This window comes from Enhydra lutris, unplaced genomic scaffold (assembly GCF_002288905.1).
Source record: "Enhydra lutris kenyoni isolate GAN:26980312 unplaced genomic scaffold, ASM228890v2 scaffoldscaffold13, whole genome shotgun sequence".
NCBI classification, from domain to species: domain Eukaryota; kingdom Metazoa; phylum Chordata; class Mammalia; order Carnivora; family Mustelidae; genus Enhydra; species Enhydra lutris.
The window spans coordinates 34,799,129-34,824,019 of record NW_019154097.1 but is presented as its reverse complement, the minus strand read 5'-3'; the positions used below and the strand labels follow the sequence as shown (position 1 = coordinate 34,824,019).

Here is a 24,891-nt window from a genome sequence, read left to right as displayed (position 1 = left end):
AACCTAGGTTGCCTGATTTCAGAATCTGGGTGCTTAATCACTGCCTGGCCTACAGGTGCTTACCCTTTGTTTGGCCGTCATCCCCTTTGAGAATCTCATGAAAGCTAGGCTCCATGCAATGAAAAATGTTCTTGTGCACATTCACAAGAGTACACATAAAATCCCGGGGTCAGAGACTCCATAATTCTATGCATACATCTTAATAATCAGGGTGGGAACCTGGGGCCAGTAGAGTGAACTGATGCTCCGGACCCACTTCTTTCTCCCCGTCACGTTCCGTCATATAGTAGCACAGAGGCTGGAGAGCTAAAAACGACATGTCTCTCTCACTTCTCTGTAGCGAGGGCTGGAGTATGATTTCTGTTTCACCAATCAGATAACCCTCACATGAGATCTGGAGAGCAGATTCAGGGCCAAGCACACTCCTGCCGCTTCCACTGTTGCTGGGGCAAGCCCAGCTATGGAAGCATTTGGTTTTCTGGGGAGGAACTGGGGGTCCCATGTTCAGGCATTAGCTTCAGAGGTGTGGAGCTGATCTACTCTGGAGCCAGGGGCATAATGTCCTTGATTATAGGGGTGGTTCTGGAGCTGGCAGCTCTCCGAGGACCAAAGAGGCTATAGCTGCCTTGGTGGCCCAAGTCTGTGCAGTCTGTGACTTTCATTCACCAAGCTCAACCTACAACCTGCTTTTTCAGCTTTCCCAATAATCTTTTAGATATAAATACTTTGTAATATAGCCCTCCCCCATTAAAATGAGCTATTGTGGGTTCTCATCTCTGTAACTGAATCCAGACCAGCAGAAAATCCCTGTTCTAGATTTTTAAAAAGTAGCTGTTGTACTGCATCACAAATCCCAAGATATAGGTTCTGGTCTCCACCTTCAACTTTATTAATGTTTCAAAAAAAAAAAAAAAAAAAAGCCCACGATCCACCATCAAGCTGTAATTTAAGACTAAAGGGTTCCCAAACTCAAAACTCCAAAGTTAACTAATTTTGGGGAAGAACTGGTTGTCCCTTTGGGGGCTCGAGGGGCAGTTGTACGTAACGGGTTAGAGAGACAATATTAAATATTAGACAGCTGCTCTTCCAGGTGTCTATCTTTGGCTGATGTTACTAGTGCTCATGAACAACTGGAAACCCTTTCCCTTCCTGAACAAACAGAAGAGATTTTGTAGGCCTCTAGCCATGAGGTGAGACCTTGTACCTAGATCCGCACGTGGGGTGTAACCAGAGGTGATCAGCGTCCCTTCCGGCTGGAGAACTCACAGTTCTTGTCGCTCACTTGCATTATCTCAGTATCCAGGATGCTGCACTTTCTAGTTATAAAGGCACAAGATGCTGGGGCCTCAATCATCTGGGTCCCCCACAAAGTATGTGGGGCAAAGCAACCCTCAACCACACTCACAAGAGATAACCCTCCTGGGTTAAGCAACTGGGATCTCACGATCATATTTATTACCATCGCAAAGCCTAGCTTTGCCAGCCTAACCCACCACTCTGAGAAACTTCCAAAGCCCTGCACAAGCAGATGTGCAGACAGATGTTCACTGCACCACTTTTGTCATTATGGAAAAGGTGGAAACAACCTTATTGGCATAAACAGGAGAAGGGATAAACTATGTAATATGATATGTAATCATATTACAGAATACTATGCAGCAGGTAAAATGAGGACCTAGATCTACATGCATCAACACAGGTAAATCTTAAGTACAATGTAGAATTAAAAAAATCAAGTTTCAAAAGAATGTGTACAGAATGACACCACATATATATTCTTAAACATTATGTGACTGGGTTTTGCATGTTTCTAAACATATTTCAACAAAGGATAAAACCTCTTTCCTAGTCTAAGACATTCCCACCAATCACCCCAGTCCCACCAACAGAGTACACGTTATGGGCAGGAGTTTTTCCCTTCTTTAATCTACCCCTACTCTTCGACTGCCAAAACCCAGAAGAAATTAAGTTGAAAAGTCAGTAACGAAAAAGCCTTTGCTAGCCAAACTGTAAGTATTCGATTTTACTTGGCAATATTTTTTTAAGTAAGCGAGAAAATTCCCCACAAGCTTCAGCATTCAAAGAGAGATCTGGTATCTCCAATTAGGAAGACAAGTGAATGATTTCATGAAATCATAATGATAATAATTTATATTTATGAAGAATTTTACAGTTTCCTATGCTCGTTCACAGATCAGCTTATCGCGGTCTCCCCCCATCCTGGGAAGGACCAGCGCATACCATCAGCGCCATCTGAGACATGGAGAAACCAGGGCTCAGGTCTATCCTGTCAGCTAAGTGCCTTCTCCAAGATCACATGGCTGGAAGTATCAGCACCAGAGCTAGAAGCAAATATTTATGGACAGCAAATGCTGGATCAAGTCGACATGCTCAAAGCTCATGTTGCTAACAGCAACCTCGCACACCAGAAATAAAGCCCTACGATCTTTGGAGGCGGTGGACTCTCATAGGTGAGTAAGGAAATGCCATGCAATCCTGTTTTCTGAGCCACGACTATTTTAAATCATGGGCTTATCAATTTCCAGAGACTGAGACTAGGTACTATTTATTTATATTTAACTGCAAATGTCCTATTTTTTTTTTTACAGGAAAGGGATCATTTTATTTTTTTATTGCTTTTAATTCCAGTGTAGTTAACATACAGTTTCGTACTAGTTTCAGGTGTACAATATAGTGATTCAGCACTGCCATACCTCACCCAATACCCAAATATCGTAGTAAAAGCAGCACAATTAGAATAACAAAACACTCCAGGGTGCCTGGGTGTCTCAGCTGGTTAAGTGTCTGACTCTTCATCTAGACTCAGGTCTCAATCTCAGGGTCCTGAGCTCAAAATAATAAAATAAAAACTAACAAATAAATAAATAAATACTCTACAAAGATGTCATGTATTTTGCATCAGTTTGTTTTATTCTGTTCTGTCATGGCTTTCTGAACTGAGGTTTTAACTTCTTTTTAAAGATTTTATTTATTTGTCTGACAGAGAGAGACAGCGAGAGAAGGAACACAAGCAGAGGGAGTGGCAGAGGGAGAAGCAGGTTTCCCACTGAACAGGGAGCCCAAAGCTGGGCTCGATCTCAGGACTGGGATCACAACCGGAGCTGAAGGCAGACGCTCAAAGATTGAGCCACCAGGCGCCCCTGAACTGAGGTTTTTAATTCTCAGAGAATGGACATCAGCATTCATTTACTCCCCCTCCTAACTCTGTAAGAACTCAAGCAATAGAAGCTATGGCGTGGTGTTGGACTTCGTCAAGGACCAAAAGAGAATTTAGTGCAACTTATTATTACAAACCGTAGCTTCGAAAGAAAGTGAATGGTTAGTGTTTGAAATCTAGTCTAGAAGATGGTCAAGTCCCGAAGAGCGGCGTCCAGCCAGGCGGGATCGGTGCGAACTGCCACCGGACGGCAGCAGAAAGACGAGCCCGCATCGCACCTGGGGTCATGGTGGTGAGGTGGCTGGTTAAAGATGTGTCATTAAAAAAGAACAATGTGGTAGAGAATCAGCATGATTTCGATTTTTTTATTATTCATTATAGTCACTTCCTAAATTAGAATCAAGCACATCCTCAGCTCAGACAAAACTTTGTAAGAAAATTTAATGGGCAGAGCAACGGAAAGGAAACAGATCTGCACTGTGTCCCCGTGCTCTCCCGCAGACTCGCTGCTCAGCAAGCTTCTGCCGCGAAGACAGTGATGCTGTTCCTTCCGTTAGCTATTTCTTCTTCATACTTATTAAGGCAATAAAAAGGGAAAATTACAAAGTATGCAGTTTTCACATGAAAAGATGCTCACATCATTAGCTACCACGGAAATGTAAATTGAAACCACAGTGAGCACCACCAGAATGGCTACCATAAAAAATCCTGGTAATACCAAGCTCTACGAGGAAGCCAGGAATTCTAGCATGTGAGAGTGCTGAAGGGATATAAAATAAGAGGCACTCTGTGGAAGAGTTTGGCAGTTTCTAATGAAATTAAATATACACTAATCATATGACCCAGTAACACCCACGTGTAAGTCTTCACCGCAGTGTGGTAGGCTGAGAAAAAGGCCCTGGAAGAGATATACACAGCCTACTCCTGGGAACCTGTGTTACCTTCCATGGCCAAAAAAAGAGTCCTTGAAGATGGATTAAGTTAAGGGTCTTGGGATGGGGGGATTATCCTGATGGGCCCTAAATGTAATCACAAGCATCCTTCTAAAGGGGAGGCCAAGGGAGATCTGACTGCAAAACAGGAGGAGAGTAACAGTGGAAGTGAGGGCCTGGAGGAATGTGAGAAGGGGGCCACCGCCCAAGGAATGCTAGTGGCCTCCAGAAGCTGGAGGAAGGGGTTCTTCCCTAGGGCCTAGAGCTAATGAGATCCTACCGATACCATGACTTCGTCCAAGTGATACCGAATTTCAGATTTCTGGCTTCCAGAACAGTGGAAAAGAAATCTCTGCTATTTTAAGTACCCCAGTGTGTGGTGATTTGTTACAGCAGCCCTAAAAACTAATATGCTAAGTCCATTGAAAATGCAAGTGCCTACAAAAACCGCACACGAAGTTTACTCTATTTACTTTTTACTCTATTTACTCCATTACTCTATTCATTGTCTTCAATAACTGGAAACAACCCAATGTCCCTCAACAGATGAATGAATGCACAAATTAAGGTATATCCATACCCACACAATGGACTACTACTCAGCAATGAGTATCTGGGAAACAGAAGCAAAAATGAATTACTGGGATTCCATCAAGATAAAAAGCTTCTGCGCAGTGAAGAAAACAACCAACAAAACCAAAAGGCAGCCTATGGAATGGGAAAATATATTTCTAAATGACATATCTGATAAAGAGTACCTAAATTCTACATAGAATTTATCAAATAGCCCAGTTAAAAAATGGGCAGAAGACATAAATAGACATTTTTCCAAAGAAGAAATCAGACGGCTAACGGACGCGTGAAAAGATGCTCAGAATCACTCACTGTCAGGGAAATACAAATCAAAAGCACGAGGAGATCCCACCTCACGCCGGACATAATGGCTAAAATCAACAACACAGGAAACAACAGGTGTCGGTGAGGATGCAGAGAAAGGGGAACCCTCGTGCACTGTTGGTGGGAATGTAAATTGGTGTAGCCATTCTGGAAAACAGTATGGAGGTTCCTCAAGAAGTTAAAAATAGAGCTACCCTACCATCCAGCAATTGCACTTCCAAGTGTTTACCCAAAGGATACAAAAATACAGATTCATGGGGTGCCTGGGTAGCTCAGTGGGTTAGGCCTCTGCCTTCGGCTCGGGTCATGGTCTCAGGGTCCTGGGATTGAGCCCCGCATCAGGCTCTTTGCTCAGCAGGGAGCCTGCTTCCCCCCCGCCCCGCTCTCTGCCTGCCTCTCTGCTTACTTGTGATCTCTGTCAAGTGAACAGATAGAATCTTTGGGAAAAAAAATACAGATTCAAAGGGATACATGCACCCCGATGTTTATAAGCATTATCAACAAAAGCCAAACTATGGAAAGAGCTCAAATGTCCATTGACTGATGAATGGATAAAGAAGATATGGGGGGGTGTCTGTACACACACACACACACACACACACACACACACACACAAAATGGAGTATTATTCAGCCATCAAAAAATACAATCTTGCCACTTGCAGAAACATGGATGGAGCTCGAAGTATATTATGCGAAGCAAAATTACTCAAGAGAAGGACAAATACCATATGACCTCACTCATGTGGAATTTAAGAGACAAAATGGATGAACCTATGGGAGGGGGAAAAGAGGGAGGGAGGGAAACAAATCATGATTCTTAACTGCAGAGAACAAACTAGGGTTGATGGAAGGAGGTGGTGGGGGATGGGCTAATGGGTGCTGGGCATTAAGGAGGACACTTGCTATATGAGCACTGCGTGTTGTATGTAAGGGATGAATCACTGAATTCTACTCCAGAAACCAATATTGCACTGTATGTGACCTAACTAAAATTTAAATAATAAATAAATAAGAATATTAAATCTTCAACTCCAAAAAAGAAAGAAAAGGAACAAGCTATTGTTATATGCAACACCTGGATGGATCTCAAAGGTGTCAGGCTCAGTCAAAGAAGCCAGTCTTAAAAAGTTATATACTAGATGGCTCCATTTATAGGACATACTCAGGAAGACAAAACACAGTGACAAGAGCAGGTCAGAGCTTGCCCTGGGGTGAGCATGGGGGGCACACAGAGCATAAGATTTACTTTAAATTCCTATAAGTTCTTTTATTTTTTTTTTAAGATTTTATTTATTTATTTGACAGACAGAGATCACAAGCAGGCAGAGAGGCAGGCAGAGAGAGAGAGGGATGCGGGGCTCGATCCCAGGACCCTGGGATCATGACCTGAGCCTAAAGCAGAGGCTTAACCCACTGAGCCACCAGGCGCCCCTATGAGTTCTTTTATTGACAGATTCCAGAAACTCATGGAGAGAATTACCCACCACAACAACATAAAGAAAAAAATGCAAATACTATGGATCAAGGAATTTCTCAGGCTTTAGTCCATACAATAAATCCTTCTGAGCAGGGGAAATTAAGTTTGTTTTACTGTGTAATTCTAGGTTGGGTGACAGCCACACACACTTCCAAACCTCAGAAATTAACCTCTAGCAAACTAACCACAATGTATTACAGACCAAACAGTTTCACCAACCCAGCTCCCATCTAGGTTCACAAATAAAGCCCACGTAGACTCTGAGAAAAAAGCCAAAAGAATGAAGTGTGTTTAACAAGCAGCAGCAGATTTAAGGATTAGGTAAATTGGTCCTGGAGAAATCACAAGTCAAAGGAGTGAAGAGTAGCTATCTGGTAGAGGATGCTGCCTCTCCCAGCGAGAATGGACAGAAGGCCTAGGCACCAAGGAGATCCTCAGAGAAAACCACCGAAGTGATGATTTCAGGTGGCAGGGATAGGAAGATCTCCACAGCTCACATCTTCCAGCCACGATAAAAAGTACTTTTTAAAAAAATGCTTACAGGTGGCCGGGGTTTGGGAGCGGGCGTCCGGGCCTCCAGCCCTTGGCTGTGTGCTAGGGAGAAGCTGGCAGCCGAAGCTGCACGTTCCTGCGCCGTTTCCCAGGGCGGGGAGGCTTTAACGTTGCACCTGCGCGGTCTGCACCGCCCGGAACAGAACTGTGCGAAGACCCACGCATGACGTCGGAGCGGGAGGCCGCAGGATGTGCAGCTTATGGGCCTCTTACGCCTCGCTGACGGGCCTTTTCCTTGATATTGTAAAACGAGAAAGCCCCATCTCTTTTCTTTTTAAATTTAAAGCACCAAGAACTATTAAAACTACATTTCTAACGAATGCAAAATGTGAAGGGAAGAAAACAATGACAGGAAAGAGTAAGTCTTTCGGATAGGATGTGGGACGTGGGTTTGGGTCCCTGCTAAATTTTAGCTGCATCTAAATTGTATGTCTTTAGTAGAACGGTAGCTGGGTAGCGATCAAGTGTAGAATTGTTGTTACACCTCACATGTTTTGTCTCTTAAAATACTCTTCAAAGGATTTCTAAAATTATTCTATTTTTTGATCCTTCAGCTAATACATTTTTTTAAGATGTTGGTAGTAACATGCCCAGCTCTCTAATATGAACTGATATTTTAATATTTTTACTGTGCCAAAACTATGTCACCAGAATTGTCGAATTTTACCTAACCATTAACATTCACCCAGGGTCCCAATACATGTAGTAAATAAAAAGGCATTTTGAAAATTAATAAAAATCTTAAGTTTTGTTTCATGCTTCACTAAAAAAAAAAAAACTTTTTTAAAAATTTAAAAATGCTTACAGTTCAAAGAGGGTTTTTTTCTAGAATTTTTTTAAAAGATTTTATTTTTTTATTTATTTGACAGCAAGCAGGCAGAGAGAGAGAGAGAGAGAGAGAGGTGGAAGCAGGCTCCCTGCTGAGCACAGACCCTGATGTGGGGCTGGATCCTAGGACCCCAGGATCATGACCTGAGCCGAAGGCAGAGGCTTTAACCTACTGAGTCACCCAGGCGCCCCTAGAATTTTCCTGAAGCACTGTGTTCTGGTATGATTAGATATAAGCCACAGGTTTCAGAGATAATCCTTAATAACCAACATGGTACAACCTTGTCGAAGGCAAACTATTCATCACAATGTTATTACCACTAGAATTTACTTCTTAATTGTCCTCTGTTTAGTCCTTTTAGGTCTGCTCCTTATTAGTGAAAGACATATTATTTTAGAATTATAAATAATAAATAGCAATAATTATTATGTGTTAGGGCCTAACCAAGGGCCAGGCACTATTAGACATTTTTAATTTATTATCCTACTTCATTCTTTCATCAGTAGTAAATCAAGAACTATGACTCCCACTTTGCAAATCAAAAACCAAAGACTTCTGTTAAGACTTGCTATAGTCCCAGAACCTCGCAATGCAGAGACTAATATCTACCACTAATATCTACGACTAATATCTACCAAGCACATGTGAGTATCTACGCTCCCACTGCTAGTAAGCGGTAGGCTGGGACCTGCATTCAGATAAACCCGTCTCCCTATCTGACTAAGAGAAAGGCACACAAGCAGGAAATGATCAAAGTACAACAAAACTCCTATATATCCCACAGTCTGTATTCTCATTTCTGGGAAGGTTTGGCTTAATTTACATGCCACACTGTCAAGGCTTACTTTTCCAGCCCACTGTATTTATTTATCCGATCTTCAATTTGCTGAGAGTAGTAACAAATTCTACTCTTCTAAACACAGAAATGTAGCCACAACCAAACAAGCAGGAATCTGATAATCAGACAACTGTGGAATTTCATGAGATCAAAAATGACAAACTTCCACACTGATCAACATTTTCCCACGTGCACTGCAAAGAACAAGAAGTGAGATGGGTTATCAAAACAATCTGGGCTGAAATATGGGGGAAAAGAGTAAGAACCCTAATGTGAAAGTCATTCTCCCCTCGTTCCAGGCACTGTCATCTCCTATCAAAAGCCAGACAATGTGGGCAGAAAGGAGGAAGGGAGAAACAAGGAGGTCTCAAGGGCTTTGCTATTATTATTTGTGTGAGGTTTTTTCCTTCTACAGAAAACTATAAATCAAAACAGCTGGGTGCTCCACTCCGCAGACCTGCATAAAACCGCCTGCACGTGAGACATTTAAGAGGCAGGGAGAGGACCCTTCTCACCTCCCTACCTTTACTCCCGGCCCACTGCGTCTCCAGAGAAGCAAACAGCTGAGAAACATTCCACTCCACAATGTCAAACACAACTTTGGCAAATATATCTATCGATTTAGATACAGATACAGATATATAGCTATATAAATACATATATATGATACTTTTGCTCAGAAAATTTTTAGGGAGAAGGGTACAAGATTGTTTACAAAAACAGAGGTTGCTGCTCTCTGTAATGGGAACCACCAGAGGGTTCTAGGCTACATAACCCCAAACTCAGACTGCATTTTAGATGAAGGGCGCTGGCATTATCTGGTGACTTTTAAAAATAATATGTCAAGGGCTCTGCACAGTGCTCAGCATAGAGAAAGCACGCAAGCGGCAGCCATAAAAGGTAAAGAATATACGACAATACTTGGTATCTAAGACGGTTATTTATACGCAATCCACCATCTGTGAATCAAGGAACAGCTTCCAGTTTTTCTAATGCACTTCAGAGGAGATGGAAGTGTTTTTGTTGAAAATTCCAGCCAGTGGAGAAAAAGTTTGAAACGTACTCGTCACTGCTTCTCAGAAGTACTTCAGGAGAGCATGTGCTGCGCTGGGTGAGCAACCCAAAAGCCATGTGTGCACCCCATCTGCACACTGCTGAGCACACGTCCTGAAACGACACCCACCGCAGCTGCAGCATGTAAGTGAAGTGGTAAAAAGTACCAGTTCTCGTCGCAAATGGCCATCCTGTGAGTTTAGCCAAAACCATGGACAGCCGGCCACCATATAGGACACATGTCCTCGCTAGGCCTGGGGATGAGCCCCACACCATAACGGAGGATGAAGACCAGAGGGCAAATGGCTGTATTCCCCTATCTGGACAACTGGTGTGAGAAAGGCATGAGCCTCCTGCCAGAGACGGTCTAGGCTAGACAGACGGCCCCCATGGCACCAACTATGCACTGGGGAGGAGCCACGGCCCTACCAGTCCCAACCAACACCCCCTGCCCCGTCTCCTAGGCTCTCATTCTATGTCCTTTTCACTACGTTTTTCGCACTCTGCTCTTGTTTTCCCCGTACTTGATTACAAGCATGGGAGGGCAGGCGAGGTCTTGTGCTCTTCTGTATGACCCACACATCTTGGCCCAAACTTGCACCCCTAGGAGGTGACTGGCCTTTCTGCTCTCCTCCTACCACCAGACTGCCATGTCTTCTGTGGGGGCCAGGCAGCCCCCACGACCCGCACTCACACGTACAAGAACAGCCACTCAGGGAGCGCAGGGACTCATACTGATGCACGGGGAAGGAGCCAGCCTCTGGGTCCTTTCCAGCCCTGAGCGGCTGCAAGGACACAGCTCTGAGACTGGGTATTTGTGTGCATTCATTATGAAAATCAGTATCAAAAACATAGCCCACAAAATGGTGAAAAAATAAAAATTTTATTGAAGTAAATTCTAACTCAAAACACCCTCTCATTTCAGGGCTGTAAACATTTTCAAAAGGATTAGTTCATCTTCAAAAAGTAATGTTTTGGGGAGAAAAAATACTCAAGCTGTCAAGAAGTACCTGACTTCAGTCGAGTGGCCGGCTTCTGGTTATGGCTCAGGTCATGATCACAGGATCTTGGGATCAGGCCCCGACTCAGGCTCCCTACTCACTGGGAGTCTGCTTGGGGATTCTCTCTCTCTCCCTCTGCCCCTCACCAACTCACGAATACATTCTCTCTCTCAAATAAATAAATCTAAAAATTTTTTAAATAAATAAAATCTTTTTTCTTCAGATTTTATCTATTTTTTTGAGAGGGAGAGAAAGAGGGCACGAGCGGAGAGGAAGAGGGAGGAAAAGACAGACTCCCTACTGAGCAGGGAGCCCAATGCGGGGCTTGATCCCAGAACCCTGAGATCACAATCTGGGCTGAAGGCAGACGCTTAACCAACTGAGTCGCCCAGGTGCCCATAAATAAAATATGTTTAAAAAAATCCAAACATCTCAACAACAACAACAAAAAACAACAACAAAAAAGTATTTGATTTCAACTCCAGTTCTATAACAAATCAGCAATATCATTCTAAAAACACTTCATTACCATCCTGAACCACAGTTTTCTCTACTGAACAACAGGAATAATGCCGATGCTACTGCACTGTGAACCGAGATACAAGTGCTTTAAAAATACTTCAATCTTTCACTTCCACAGGAGACAGACACTCTTTGCAACTCAGGATGCTACAGAATCACCAATAAAACCAGGAACTATTATATGATATTGCAGAAGTAGAAAGTACAGAAATTTGTGGTGAATCCATGTATCACCAGGGCAAATGCTGGAATTGTTCATTTTGACTAAACTCTTGTAACTGGATCGGCTGCCTTTCTTTCATAGAAGTGCAAGTGACAGAAACAAAATCCGCTAAGTGAAGGTTCCAGTTAGTGGTTTAGGAGTTCCTGTAAATGCAACTGTATAATCGAGATTTAGTTAGTGGCCATAAGCAGCCCTTGACATACAAAGATAAGAACTGAGATGAGAGATGCAGGCCAGGGGTCTCCTCACCTTGTAACAACTATCATCAAGTTGAACAAGCACCCCGCTGCCCTGGCCCATTTGTCAGACCCACCCCCACACTGTTGGTCCAAAGGAGGCAACCATTTTCCCAAGCAGATGGCCAATGGTGGCCCTTAGGATTGTGAACTGGACACAAAGAGCCTTCTGTCGGCCGGCTATCTTGTCCCCTTGTTCCAGGGTAGTCGGCTGTATACCCCAGCTCGACAGTGCATGATACAGAGTAGGCACTGAGATAATCCATGATATTCAATCCCATATTTACTGAGCATCTAGTCTGTAAAAAATATAATGCTTGGTCCGGTGAAGATTATGAATATGGTCTCTTCCAGCAAAAACCAAGTACTCGGTGTCAAAGAAAAGCAGAATTAAAAAAAAACAACAACAAAAAAACACACAAGAAAGGTGAATCTGGAATAAGCAAATATTTTGAAATCTTCAACAGTTTATAGGAATCACTCAGCCTTTATGATTAACAAGAAAAAAGTATCCTGAAGTGGTTTGCTTTCATCAGTAAGAATTCTTTATATTCCATTATTTATTCCTAGGATCAAAGTAATCTATAGATGTAGTGTAATCCTAGTAGAAAATCCCCACCGGTATTTTTGCTTTGGTAAAAAATTGATAAAACCGATTCTAAAATGTATTTGTAGGTGGCTCAGTCATTAAATGTCTGCCTTTGGCTCAGGTCATGATCCCAGGGTCCTGGGATCAAGCCCAGGGTCCGGCTCCCTGCTCGGCGGGAAGTCTGCTTCTCTCTCTCTCTCTCCTACTCCACCTGCTTGCGTTCCCTCTCTCGCTGTCTCTCTTGTCAAATAAAAAGAAAAAAAAATCTTTAAAAAAAAATGTGTTTGTAAATACAAAGGAGAAAGAAAAGCCAAGACAATCGTGAAGAACAAAACTGGAGGTCTTACTCCGCGAGATATTAAGACTTATTTTAAAGCTACAGTATTTAAGATAGTATGACCCTGGTGCAAGGACAGACAAACAGAACAAATGAACAGAGTTAAGGAGTTCCCAAACAGACCACACATATACTGATACCTGATTTATACAGCAGCAAATGTGCTCTTCAATTAGAGAACAGGTCAATATGAAAAAAATAAAAGTAAACCATCATCCCAGAACAAGAAAGTCAATTCCAAGTGAACTGTAGATTTGTGTATGAAACATAATAAAATAAAATTTCCTCATGAAACCTGAAACTAATATAACACTGTATGTTAAGCACCCTGGAATTAAAATAAAAACTTAATTAAAAAAAAAAAAAAGAACTTCCTCATGACCTTAGGGAAGACAAAGAGTTCTTACATTGGACAAAAAAAGCACCAGCCTTAAAGAAAAAAAACTGTTAAGTTGAACTACATTAAAATTAAAAAAAACTTTGGGGCGCCTGGGTGGCTCACTGGGTTAAAGCCTTCAGCTTGGGTCATGATCTCGGGGTCCTGGGATCGAGCCCCACATCAGGCTCTCTGCTCAGCGGGGAGCCTGCTTCCCTTCCTCCCTCTCTGCCTGCCTCTCTGCCTGCTTGTGATCTCTGTCTGTCAAATAAATAAATAAAATCTTTAAAAAAAATTTAAAACTTTGATTCCTCAGAGTCACCATTAAGAGTGAAAAGGAAGGGGAGCCCAGGTGGCTCAGTCAGCTAAGCATCTGCCTCCCAAGAGGGTCATGATCCCGGGGTCCCGGGGTGGAGGGACCCTCCTTTTAGGCTCCCTGCTCGCCAGAGGGCCTACTTGCTTCTCCCTCCGCCTGCTGCTTCCCCTGCTCGTGCTCTGTCAAATGAATAAAATCTTAGAGAAGAGTGAAAAGACAAGCCAGAGAGTGTGAGAAGATATTAGTAGTAAATACATCCAACAAAAGACCTGTACTCAGAATATACAAATAACTCCTGCAAATCAGTAGGAAACATAAATAGAAAAAGGGACAAAAGAGGTGAACTGACAGGTCAGACACACATACAGACACACCAATACACACATACGATATATATGTATGACATCCAAATGGCTAATTAGCATATGGAAAGGTGCTTAATTTCAGTGAGTCATCGAAGAAGCTACGGAATCAAAATCGCAAGGAGACAGCACTGCACAACCACACAAAGAGCTCGCACTTAAAACGCTGACAACATCAAAGTTTGTAAAGAACGGAAAGCAACTGGAACTCTTCTATCAGAGCCTCTGCCCTAAGCAAAATACTCAAGACAGCTGTTTCCAGGTGTTCAACAACAGGTTCAGCAGGACTGTAAACCCTGAGAAGAGAACACACAGGGCGAGCTGCCTGCACCTCCGACTTCCTGCCTGGACTTCCTGCCTCGGGCACCTTCTCGCTTAGGTGTGGGGAGCTGGAGCCCAAACCAAAGCTGGAGCACTCTCCTGGAGCTGAGGAAGCCGACTGCGCCGGGGATCCAAGGCTGCAGGCTGTGGAGGCAGCTGGAATGCTGGGGGGGGGGGGGGCAGAATATCTGAGAGGAGGCGTTACATGGGGGGCAGAAGAGAAGGGAGGTACTCTGTGGTACTCTGGGCAGACACGTGCAAGGTGAGATTCTGGAAGGCCCAACAAACAGCAGTGACCATAGGGTTAATCTCTCAGGGTGCCTGACACTCAAACACCCACCAATCCCCCATGGAGAAGACCTGCTGCCTCTGCTCTTTAGCGGACAGGCCAGAAAGGCCAAGCATTAAGTCTGAAGAGCGCCCTCTAGAGTAAGGGCCAGACATTCGGACTAAGTGTAAATCTGAAAGAGACTCACTTGAACAAAGCATAAAACCAAGCCTGACAAGGTCAAAAGAACAGGCCAGGAACTGCCTGTTAGAAAGAAACGAAAGCCTCTCGAAAGAAAGATAGACAAAAAGACAGGAAGAAAGACAGGAAGACAAGAAAGAAAGAAAGACAGGAAGAAAAGAAAGAAAGAAAGAAAAGAAAAAGATGGGGCGCCTGGGTGGCTCAGTGGGTTAAAGCCTCTGCCTTCAGCTCAGGTCATGATCTCAGGGTCCTGGGATCAAGCCCCGAATCGGGCTCTCTGCTTACCAGGGAGCCTGCTTCCTCCTCTCTCTCTGCCTGCCTCTCTGCCTACTTGTGATCTCTGTCTGTAAATAAATAAATAAAATCTTAAAAAAAAAAAAAAGAAAGAAAGAAAATAAGAAATGAAAGTTTCCCTAAAGTAAGACAAGATCCAGAATCCCTACGGTGTGACATCCACATATCTGACACACAATAAAAAATTAGTCAACATACAAAGAAACATGAAAATGTTGATTTGCAATGTAGAGGAAAAAGCAATCCATAAAAACTGACCCCAAAATCACCTAGGTATTCAAATTAGCAGTCAAGTTCTTCATTATAAATACTTTTAAGAATTTGGAAACAGGGGTGCCTGGGTGGCTTGGTTAGTTAAGCGTCACCTTCAGCTCAGGTATGATCCTGGGGTTCTGGGATCGAGCCCCATGGCAGGCTCCCCGCTCAGTGGGGAGCCTACTTCTCCCTCTCCTCCCTGCTTACGCTCCTCTCGCTATCTCTGTCTCTCTCTCTCTCAAGTAAGTACTCTTCAAAAAAAAGGAAAAGAAAAGAAACTGGAGGCAAAGATGGGCCTGATAAGTGAGAAGATGGCGAATCTCAGTAGAAAATGCGAACTATCAAAAAGAACCACATGGAAATTCTAAAACTGAAAATAGCACACCTACAATGAGAATCGTAGAGACTGACAACCGCAGAGGGGTTAGCAATCTTGAAGAGAGATCAACAGAAAGTACCCAAACTAAACAACAGAAAGAAAAAAACCACAGTGTTGCTGACCCAAAAGCGCTTCCAAATACAAGACACAAACTGACCACATGTTTGCAGTTACGTTCCCGTCCGTCCTAAGTACCTACTCACTCCTGCCTCATCCTTTCCTTCATCAGTTCTGCTGGAAGGCTGCCTATTTTACAGATGCTTTCCTGCGTGACTTTTTGGTTTTATTGATATTTTCATTTCTTAATTTCTTTTATCACCGTTACGACTCTCTTACATCTGTGTACTGTGGACTACTTTGTCTTTCTAGCTTCTTGAGTTAAATGCTTAGGCCTTCCTCCCAGTCTTTCTTAATTCCTAATAATTGCTTTTAAGGCTTAAAAAAACTGACAGAATTAAAGGGGGGGACCCATCATCATAGCTGCTGATTTTTAACACCCGCCTCTCAGTGAAAAAGAGACCCCAGGGGCGCCTGGGTGGCTCAGTGGGTTAAAGCCTCTGCCTTCGGCTCAGGTCATGATCTCAGGGTCCTGGGATCGAGCCCCACATCAGGTTCTCTGCTCAGTGGGGAGCCTGCTTCCTCCTCTCTCTCTCTCTCTCTGCCTGCCTCTCTGCTTACTTGTGATCTCTCTCTGTCAAATAAATAAATAAAATCTTTAAAAAAAAAAAAAAAACAGAGACCCCAAAGACACTCAGGAAAGGTACAGATAAAATCGGCAGATAAGGGGCGCCTGGGTGGCTCACCGGCTTAAACCTCTGCCTTCGGCTCAGGTCATGATCTCAGGGTCCTGGGATCGAGCCCCACATCAGGCTCTCTGCTCAACAAGGACCCTGCTTCCCCCTCTCTCTGCCTGTCTCTCTGCCTACTTGTGATCTCTCTCTGTCAAATAAGTAAATAAAATCTTTAAAAAAAAAAAATCGGCCGACAAAAAATAAGTAAGGATGTGGAAGATTTTCAACACTGTCAACCAACTTGGTCTAATTCACATTCACAGAAAATTACAACTGCAGAATATATATTCTTTTCAAGTACAAATGGAACATTCAGTAAGACGGGTCATATGTGGGGCCAGAAAATTAGTCTCAGTAAATGTCAAAAGACTAAGATTTACAGAAGACCTTCTCTGACCACAGTGGCATTAAGTTAGAAATCGGGAAGATATTTATTTAGACTCCCCAAATTTAGATAGAGCACATCAGGAACGCCTAGATGGCTCAATTAGTAGAACATGTGATTCTTGATCTTAGGGTCATAAATTCAAGCTCCATGTCAGGAATGGATAAAAAACAATAGTAATAGGGGCGCCTGGGTGGCTCAGTGGGTTAAGCCTCTGCCTTCAGCTCAGGTCATGATCTCAGGGTCCTGGGATCAAGCACTGCATCCGGCTCTCTGCTCAGCACGGAGCCTGCTTCCCACCCACCCCCTGCCCGCCTCTCTGCCTACTTGTGATCTCTCTCTCTTTCAAATAAATAAATAAAATCTTTTTAAAAAATAGTAATAATATTAAAAAGCACATCAGAATTTATGTTCAAGTGAGAGGTGGGACCCAGGCAGAGTTCTGAAAGGCAGGCAGGTTGTGAACACATAGAAGAGTACCGTCAGGGCACAATCACCGAAAAGACAAGGAAGCGGGGGAATGACGGAATATGCATAAAAGGAAGCCTTCAGGGAGTGCTTTCTTTTACTGAAGCTTATCTTCTAAGTAGCAAATTTAACCTTTTCCCCCTAGACTAAGATAATGTGCTTGATATACTCCTATGGGTATAATTCTCAGCTCAAGCATGTTAACTCCTCTCTATTCCCCCATGCAAAAAAATGCGTTATTTGCGACATGTGTCACAACACACCACTGTCTATCACATGGAGAAGTAAAGCATAAGTGAAATCCTTAGCCAATGGAAAATGATCTCATGTTTTCTCCAATCTTTATTATTTTCTTTGACAGAATGCTTCATTAAGGTAAAAATTATTTGGATTAAATCATTTTTGATCATCCTCCTTTATCCCACAACTGAAATTCCTGTTTTCTTTGATATTCATAAGTGTATTTTTTAAAAGATTGTATTTATTTGACAGAGAGAGAGAGAGATCACAAGTAGGCAGAGAGGCAGGCAGAGAAAGAGGGGGGAAGCAGGCTCCCTGCTGAGCAGAAAGCCCAATGCAGGGCTGGATTCCAGGACCCTGAGATCATGACCTGAGCCGAAGGCAGAGGCTTAACCCACTGTGCCACCCAGATGCCCCTATTAGCATATTTCTTAAAATGGGTAATAAAGTTTCATGAAAAGAAGGCCATATAAAATGTATTCACCTACGGGAAATAACAGGGTGTCTTAAAAAAATGTACATATATACAATTCTGCATTTTCACAGTTCAGAACTCAATACCTAACAATAAGTACATAAATATAATCTTTCCAAACAACCTCTTCTTAAAAATCTGATTAACTTCAGTACCTGTGAGACTCCACAGCTGCACTGTCTCCTGCCTTCTGATGTATATGGATATTTAGTATAAATTAACAGTGATGGGAGTTAGTGCTGATCTGTCAAATTCCTATTCTATTACCTTCAATAAAGCTTTATTTAGAGGATTTATTTTATTATGTATTTGAGAGAGAAAGTGCACACATGAGCAGGAGGGGCAGAGGGAGAGAGCCAGAGAGAACCCCAAGCAGACTCCAGGTTGGGCGCAGGGCCTCACAAGGGGCTGGATCTCACAACCCTGAGATCACAACCTGAGCTGAAACCAAGACTCAGAGACTTAACCAACTGTACCACCCAGGTGCCCCTACCTTCAATAAAGTGTTTGTTCGTTTGTTTTTTGAGATTTATAACATAGTTTTAAAATGAGAGTAAACAATTTCTTAAAATCAGTTTTCAGGTAAGCTCATAAATAAAACAACATGACATAACCAAATAAAGTAAAACCCTGAAGGGCATATATGTACTAGCTTAAAATTAGAAAATCCAGAAATACTTTATTTTTAAAAATCTTCAATTTTTTTAAAGCATTACCTAGAAACGCATTAAAAAACTTTTTATTTTTAAATTTTATTTAATGTTATTTTTTTAAGTAAACTCTACCCCCAACGTGGGGCTCGAACTCACAACCCCAAGACCAAGAGTCGCACACACTACCAACTGAGCCAGCCAGGTGTGCCTACAAAACTTTTTAAATTGAAACAGTTATTTTATATTTAAAACAGTCACTACCAAGAAGAATAGGAAAAGTTGTGTGCATTTTTTTTGTTAAATCTGCAACTTTTAGATTTAGGGAAAAAAAGTCCTCATAGAAAACAGGATTCAAAACTTAAAAAGGAGTTTAAATCATTCTCGGGCAAAATGTGAATGTCGCCACCCCCCGAAAGGACTCAAATTAATCCTACATAAAAATGTAAGGTCTTCATTTCATAAACCACTGAATGGCACCTTACATATTTGAAAGGTTCTTACTTGGAGATTTCTCCCTTGGGCTTGTCACCCTTTTCACAGCTTTAAATACCACCTATAACCTGATGACTCCCAAGTTCCCTCTCCAGCCTGGACAGCTTCCCTGAACTCACGCTGGTAGACTCGAACGCACGTGCGACCCATCTGCCTACATGCCTACTACCAGGCATCGAATGTAGCATGCCCCAAAAGCAGCTCCTGATTCTCATCCCCCACAGCCCACCTCCCCAAAACCACTTTTCTCGTCTACATTTCAGTAAAAGACTCCATTTTGCCAAAAACCTTGGAGTCACCCTTGACTTCTTTCCCATACTGCTCGCCCCACCTCATGTCTCATCCAACAGCAAATCCGCCAGCTGTGCCTGCTGGAATTCACAGAATCTGAAGCCTTCACCACCACCGCCATCCCAGTCCAAGCCATGACCATTCTCATCCAGGTGAGAGCAGCCCACCCCTCCGTGGAACCCCTGTGTCCTCTTTGCTCTCCTTCAGAATACAGCAGCCAGAAACATTTTAATAAAATATAAGTCAGGGCTTGGTACTCCTTCCCAAACCACATGAGTCAAAGTCAAAATCTTCAAATGGTCAACAAGGCAACATTCTTCTCCAGTCATTCTCTCCCCACCTCCATTTTACCTCTAGTCACTCTGGGCTTCTCCTAGAACACGCTATACAAGCTCTGCCTGGGGGCTTCTGCACCCAGATTCCCTCTCCCGAAATGGTTTTACCCCATTATTTCCAAGGCTCGTTCCCTCACCTTCCTCCCAAGGCCACTTTCTTGCGGGGCGGGGGGGGGGGGCTCCCTAACTAAAATCACACCTCCCAACATTCCTTAGCCCTTTTCCTGTGTTATTTTTCTCCCCTGTCCCTGCTACCATCTAACATACTTTACATTTCACCTACCTAGCTTATTAATGGTCTGTCTCCTCCCTCTAGAATGTAAATTCCAAGAGGGTAGGGATGTTTTTTGTTTGCTAATGCATCACCAATGACTAAAACATTACCTGGTACATAGTCCGAGCTCAATAAACATTTGTTAAAGAAAGAATCCCTAGGGGAAAGAGGCTTACTAGCGAATGCTTTTATTCCTCTTTTACCAACTTTCCTGAAAGTGAATTTTCTTTAGTCAAGCCACTGAAATTTGGAAGCACTATATCAAGCATGAAATAATACCATGGTTTCCTTTATTTTCTCCCTGTACACACGACTAGCCCTTCTGACCCTGAACGATCCTGGAAAAAAACTGCCACCTGCCCTGTGCTTCCAGATTTACCACTGACGCCCTCATCCCCTAGAATTCTGGGCTTCCAGATTCGCGTCTAAGCCAACACTCACATGGGTTATAACTGCAAAATTTTTTTTTTTTTTTTAAAGATTTTATTTATTTATTTGACAGACAGAGATCACAAGCAGGCAGAGAGGCAGGCAGAGAGAGAGGAGGAAGCAGGCTCCCCGCTGAGCAGAGAGCCCGATGCGGGGCTCGATCCCAGGACCCTGAGATCACGACCTGAGCCGAAGGCAGCGGCTTAACCCACTGAGCCACCCAGGCGCCCCATAACTGCAAAATTTTTAATCCAACCTATATGGACATTAGCCAACTCTTAGAAAGATCACCCTATAAAGATCAACAATTTGTAACACAAAGTAAGACTGTGTTCCCCTAGAAAAGGAACGTCGGAGTCCGAGGAACGGACTTTGTCTTCAACAAAACGTGACTCAGGCAAACTCTCATAAACAGCTGCAGCAAGAAAGTGACTACTCGGTTGGGAGGCCATCAATTGGGTTTTTATATCTCTGTATTTTCTGGATCATAAAACAACACAAATTTGTCAGAGAAAGAAATCACAAATGCAAAGTAAAAAGTACAAGTTTTCTCCCACTCCACCGAAATCCCAATTCCCGCACCATGCGGACTCATCTCTGAATTGCTTTTTTCCACTTGCCCACTACTGGATGCCGTTCAGGATTAGTGCTGTGGGGTACACCGGGTACACCGGCGATAACAGCTTGTGTGCCTTTCTGACAGACCCCCTATCGTGGCAGTTCTCAAACTGTTTTATCTTAGGACCTCTTCACACTCTTGAGAATTACTGAGGACCCCCAATGAGCTCTTATTTCTACAGGCGGTCTCACCAACGTTAACCATATTAGAAATTTAAATTGAAAAATTTTTAATTATTTATTTTAAAAACATTTTTTATTATTAGAAAAGAATTCTTTTCCACCAAAAAAGTAACCTTTTTAGAGAACTGTAGAACTGTAGATTTTCTTCTTTGAAGCTACACCAAAACACCTTAAATGGTAGTTTCTTAAAGGTTAGTTGTGATGTAGAATCTAAAACTGTCTGAGGGAACTTTGTTATTGTTAATAACAATAACTTTGTTAATCGTTATATTAAAATCCACTGGTCCATCTTGCACCTTGGATGGATCTTTTACCTGTGTGTGATTTTATAATATCACATACTGATCACTTAGAAAATACTGGCTCACTGAATTATGTAGATTTTCTGAACAGATATTTCATTATATCAATATTTCGTTTTATCAAAACATCACATTTGTAAAGTATCACCACCAATCTCTACATCACAATAGCAGATACAAGTTTTCCAAAATCCTAGTCTTCATTGGAAAGCTAAAATTTTATCACTGGCCACATATACTACCAGTTGTTTTCCTTGAAAGACTCTTTTATACTCTTTTTAGCCTGAATAACCATTGTTTTGTCGGTGTTAGTTCAAGTAAAAATGGTAGTTCCATGAAAAAAGTAGCTAGTACAGCTTGCAACTCCAACAACTGCCCATCTGCTTTTCTTGGAGATAACCACTAGCCTCTAGAGCACAGCAAAGTGCTTTACATGTACTTCTGAAGTCAACCTTCAGAGCACTAAAAAAAAAAAAAAAAAACCCACGTATACAGGGGTCAACGGTTCATAAAATTAATCTTTCCTACTGCTTCACCAAGGACATTCGTATATGAAAAATGAAATTTTTATTTTATGTATTTATTTAAGGGTACGTGGCACAATTTATTCAAAATGAGTACAAAGAACACAATGGCTACTAGTACAGTGAGGTGTAGTGTTACCGCCTTGATGCATGCTACGGACCCTGCATGACTTCCGCACCATTCGGGCAAAGAGTGCAAATAACATCAAAGTACTACATTAATATGCAAACGGTTTTAACCTCTCAACCCTCTCTGAAAGGGCCTCAGGGACACCTAAGGGACTATACCGCTCTGTACTAGAAGAGCTTCCTGGAAGTGAGATTACTGGGTTATTGGTATATGCATTTTAAATTCTGGTAAGTTTGGCCAAAGCTCTCCAAAGAGTCTGTAGCAATTTTCATTATCTAAGGCTGCACGATCATCACTAGTTAAAAACATAAATAATTCACTTTATAAATCCTGAATTGGGAAATTACACCATAATGTAACAAATTCCCATATTTGCCTGGCTAAAATGTAACTAATATTTCAAGGAAAAATATAATTCGAATAATCAAATCATTTAGATGAGGTATTTTTCTGTAAGAAAGTAAACCTTCACAGTCAAGTAAGTGCGAGTTCATGCAACAGAGACCTTTGTTTATCGTGGTCACCCACTGTCAAAAGGCATTCTTCATGATGGAATTCCAAAGTATGTGCCACCTGCACTCATCTCACGTTTGCTTATAGAGCGGGTGGGATCGATATTTCAATACGAAGTGCACAGTTTGAAAAATGTCAAGCTACCACAGTACAAACAGGCCCCTAATTAACTGGCTCACAGCTGGCCCCCGATCGGAACATCAGTCTCAGCTGGCCCTCGGCTTTAAACGTACACACAGAATTACGGGAAGCGTATGGCATCACACACAGTCTGCAATCAAATGCCACCTGTGTTCACAAAAATGTCGAAGACAACCTTTCTTGCCTCAAATGTCATCCAAAACAGGGAGAGAGGAGGATAAAAGCTCCACCCATCCCTGGGGAAAGGATTACTCCAGCATCAGGTACAATAACCAGAACGTGGGAATCCTCAATTCACAAGGGCCCCTGCTTCCCCACTCAGTTTTCCCCACGTAGCTCCGAAGTGGGTATTTTCAAGTCCTGCTTGCGACTGGAAAGGTCAAGGATATTAGTGTCAGCTGGGATCTGTGGTTCTTAACCTTTTGGGGAACACAAGCCACTCTGAGGATATGATGAAAGCTCTCTGTGGATAAAGCATTCAAGGATCCCCGCACCGTGGGTAGAGCCCAAGCCTTGGGTTCCGAGCAGGATCGTGGACTCTGATCCTGAGAAAACACGTAAGTCCAATCTCCTAAGGAAACTGGAAGAGTAAAATGGCTTATCGAAGGTCAACAGTGAGCTAGAAGGGGAATTAGGCAAGAAATAAGCAACCCGAAGAGATTTTGAATAAAGCCATCCAGAGATCGTAGGTAACTTCTTATACAAGGAAAGTTCCACCACAAACCAAGAGAAAAGTACAGTAACACAAGTTTTAAGTACAGTCGGACACAAGCGCTGCTGCTCACAAGTCCCTTCTGCGTTCCTAAGCGGAATACATGAGGAAACAACGACCAGAAAGCTTGAAAAGCACTCACCATGTTCCACAAAAACATTGCAGTGCGGGCCCCCATGCCTCGATGACTCCTTCTTCCCTGCTCCTTTGATAAAGTGCAGGGCAGGCAAACTTGGCCTTCTCTGGTCCCCAACAACTTTTCCAGGCTGTTGCCCCATAAAGTAATGATAGGCACCCCTTTCCAGAAGAGGGTTCGAGATCTTCCAGAATGGTCAGCGGGCTTAGGAGGAAACAGTATGTCTAGGATTTCACATTCACAGAATCTCCACCAGTCGGTAACTGAGGTCAATCACAAAAAGACATCTTCCCTAACGAAAGGAAGCAGAGTTTTTTTAGGCTGACATATGTAAACAGGAGTTCCGATTACTTCTGCAGTTTATCCGTTCGAAGTAATGTCATTGCAGTGCTACCCAAAAGTTGCTTGAGTTTAAGTGTCTTTTACTGGCTGAGTAAGCTTCCGTCTTTTCAAGAAGAAGAACATTCACAGGGATGCTGCAAAGGGGTCAAGTCACACTAAAGTCATTTTGATTCCCGCAACATGAAGGAAATGTTGATCGCCTCTGGATGCTTCTCCAGAACTTTTCCTGTGGAAGTCACCCACCCACTATCTTAGTTTCTTCATCTTCCGACAAATTTCCTGCCCAGCTAGCTGCCGCTCTTGCTTCTCTGCCGTGCGCTCCGGAAAAGGACACGGGTCACCCAGACCTCAGCGAGAGCTTGCCCTCGACTCTGACGAGAAGGAATGCATTGCCAGCAACTTTTAAGTCCGCTTTTTAAAAGGCCTGTGAAACCAGTCCAGACTTTTCCTCTGCATTAAAGTTTTTGTTTGGGCTGAGACTAAGGGGACCGTAGGTGACATTGGAAGAAGTCAGGGCATTGGAGGCTCCCGGGAGCAACCTGGGGGCAAGGGGAGGCCACCTGACAGCAGGGAAGGGATATGAATGGGGGAGGGGGGCTCCGTGGCCAAACTAGGGGCCGCGAGACGGAGCAAAGGGCGGCTGGAGGGTAAAGGGGAGGCTGCCAGGGCGGGGCACGGGCGGCTTACTCGGGGGCGTCGCTCCTTCCACGCCTGAGGAAACCGGGTGTCCCAGGTCTGGGGGAAACAGAGACCACCCCTAGTGTCCCAGAGTCGGGGCAGGGCTGTACAGGACGAAGGACCCTCGCGGCCCCGAAGGCGGGAGGCGGGCGGAGGGGGGAGGAGGCCCGGCCGCCTCAGCTGCCCCGAGCCCGGGGGTCTCTGCCCGAGACACCCCCTCCCCCGGCTCCGGACGTTGCTACAGCCGCCGCCGCCAGGCAGTCACATTCCCGGAACTCCGCCGCGGGACCCCGCCTCCCCCTGCAGGTGGGGGCCGTGGAAAACGGAGGGGCTCCTCAGCC

At 43.4% G+C, this 24,891-nt stretch overlaps 1 protein-coding gene across 1 annotated transcript in view; it reads right to left on the bottom strand.

Annotated features, from left to right (window-relative positions):
- LOC111146116 (ABL proto-oncogene 1, non-receptor tyrosine kinase) overlaps positions 1 to 24,891 on the bottom strand; it is a 133,396-nt gene extending 108,505 nt beyond the window's left edge. The window contains exon 1 of the mRNA XM_022501513.1: positions 23,537 to 24,891. Within this exon, the coding sequence (XP_022357221.1) occupies positions 23,537 to 23,672 (136 nt within the window). The 5' untranslated portion in view covers positions 23,673 to 24,891. The remainder of the gene's footprint in view (positions 1 to 23,536) is intronic.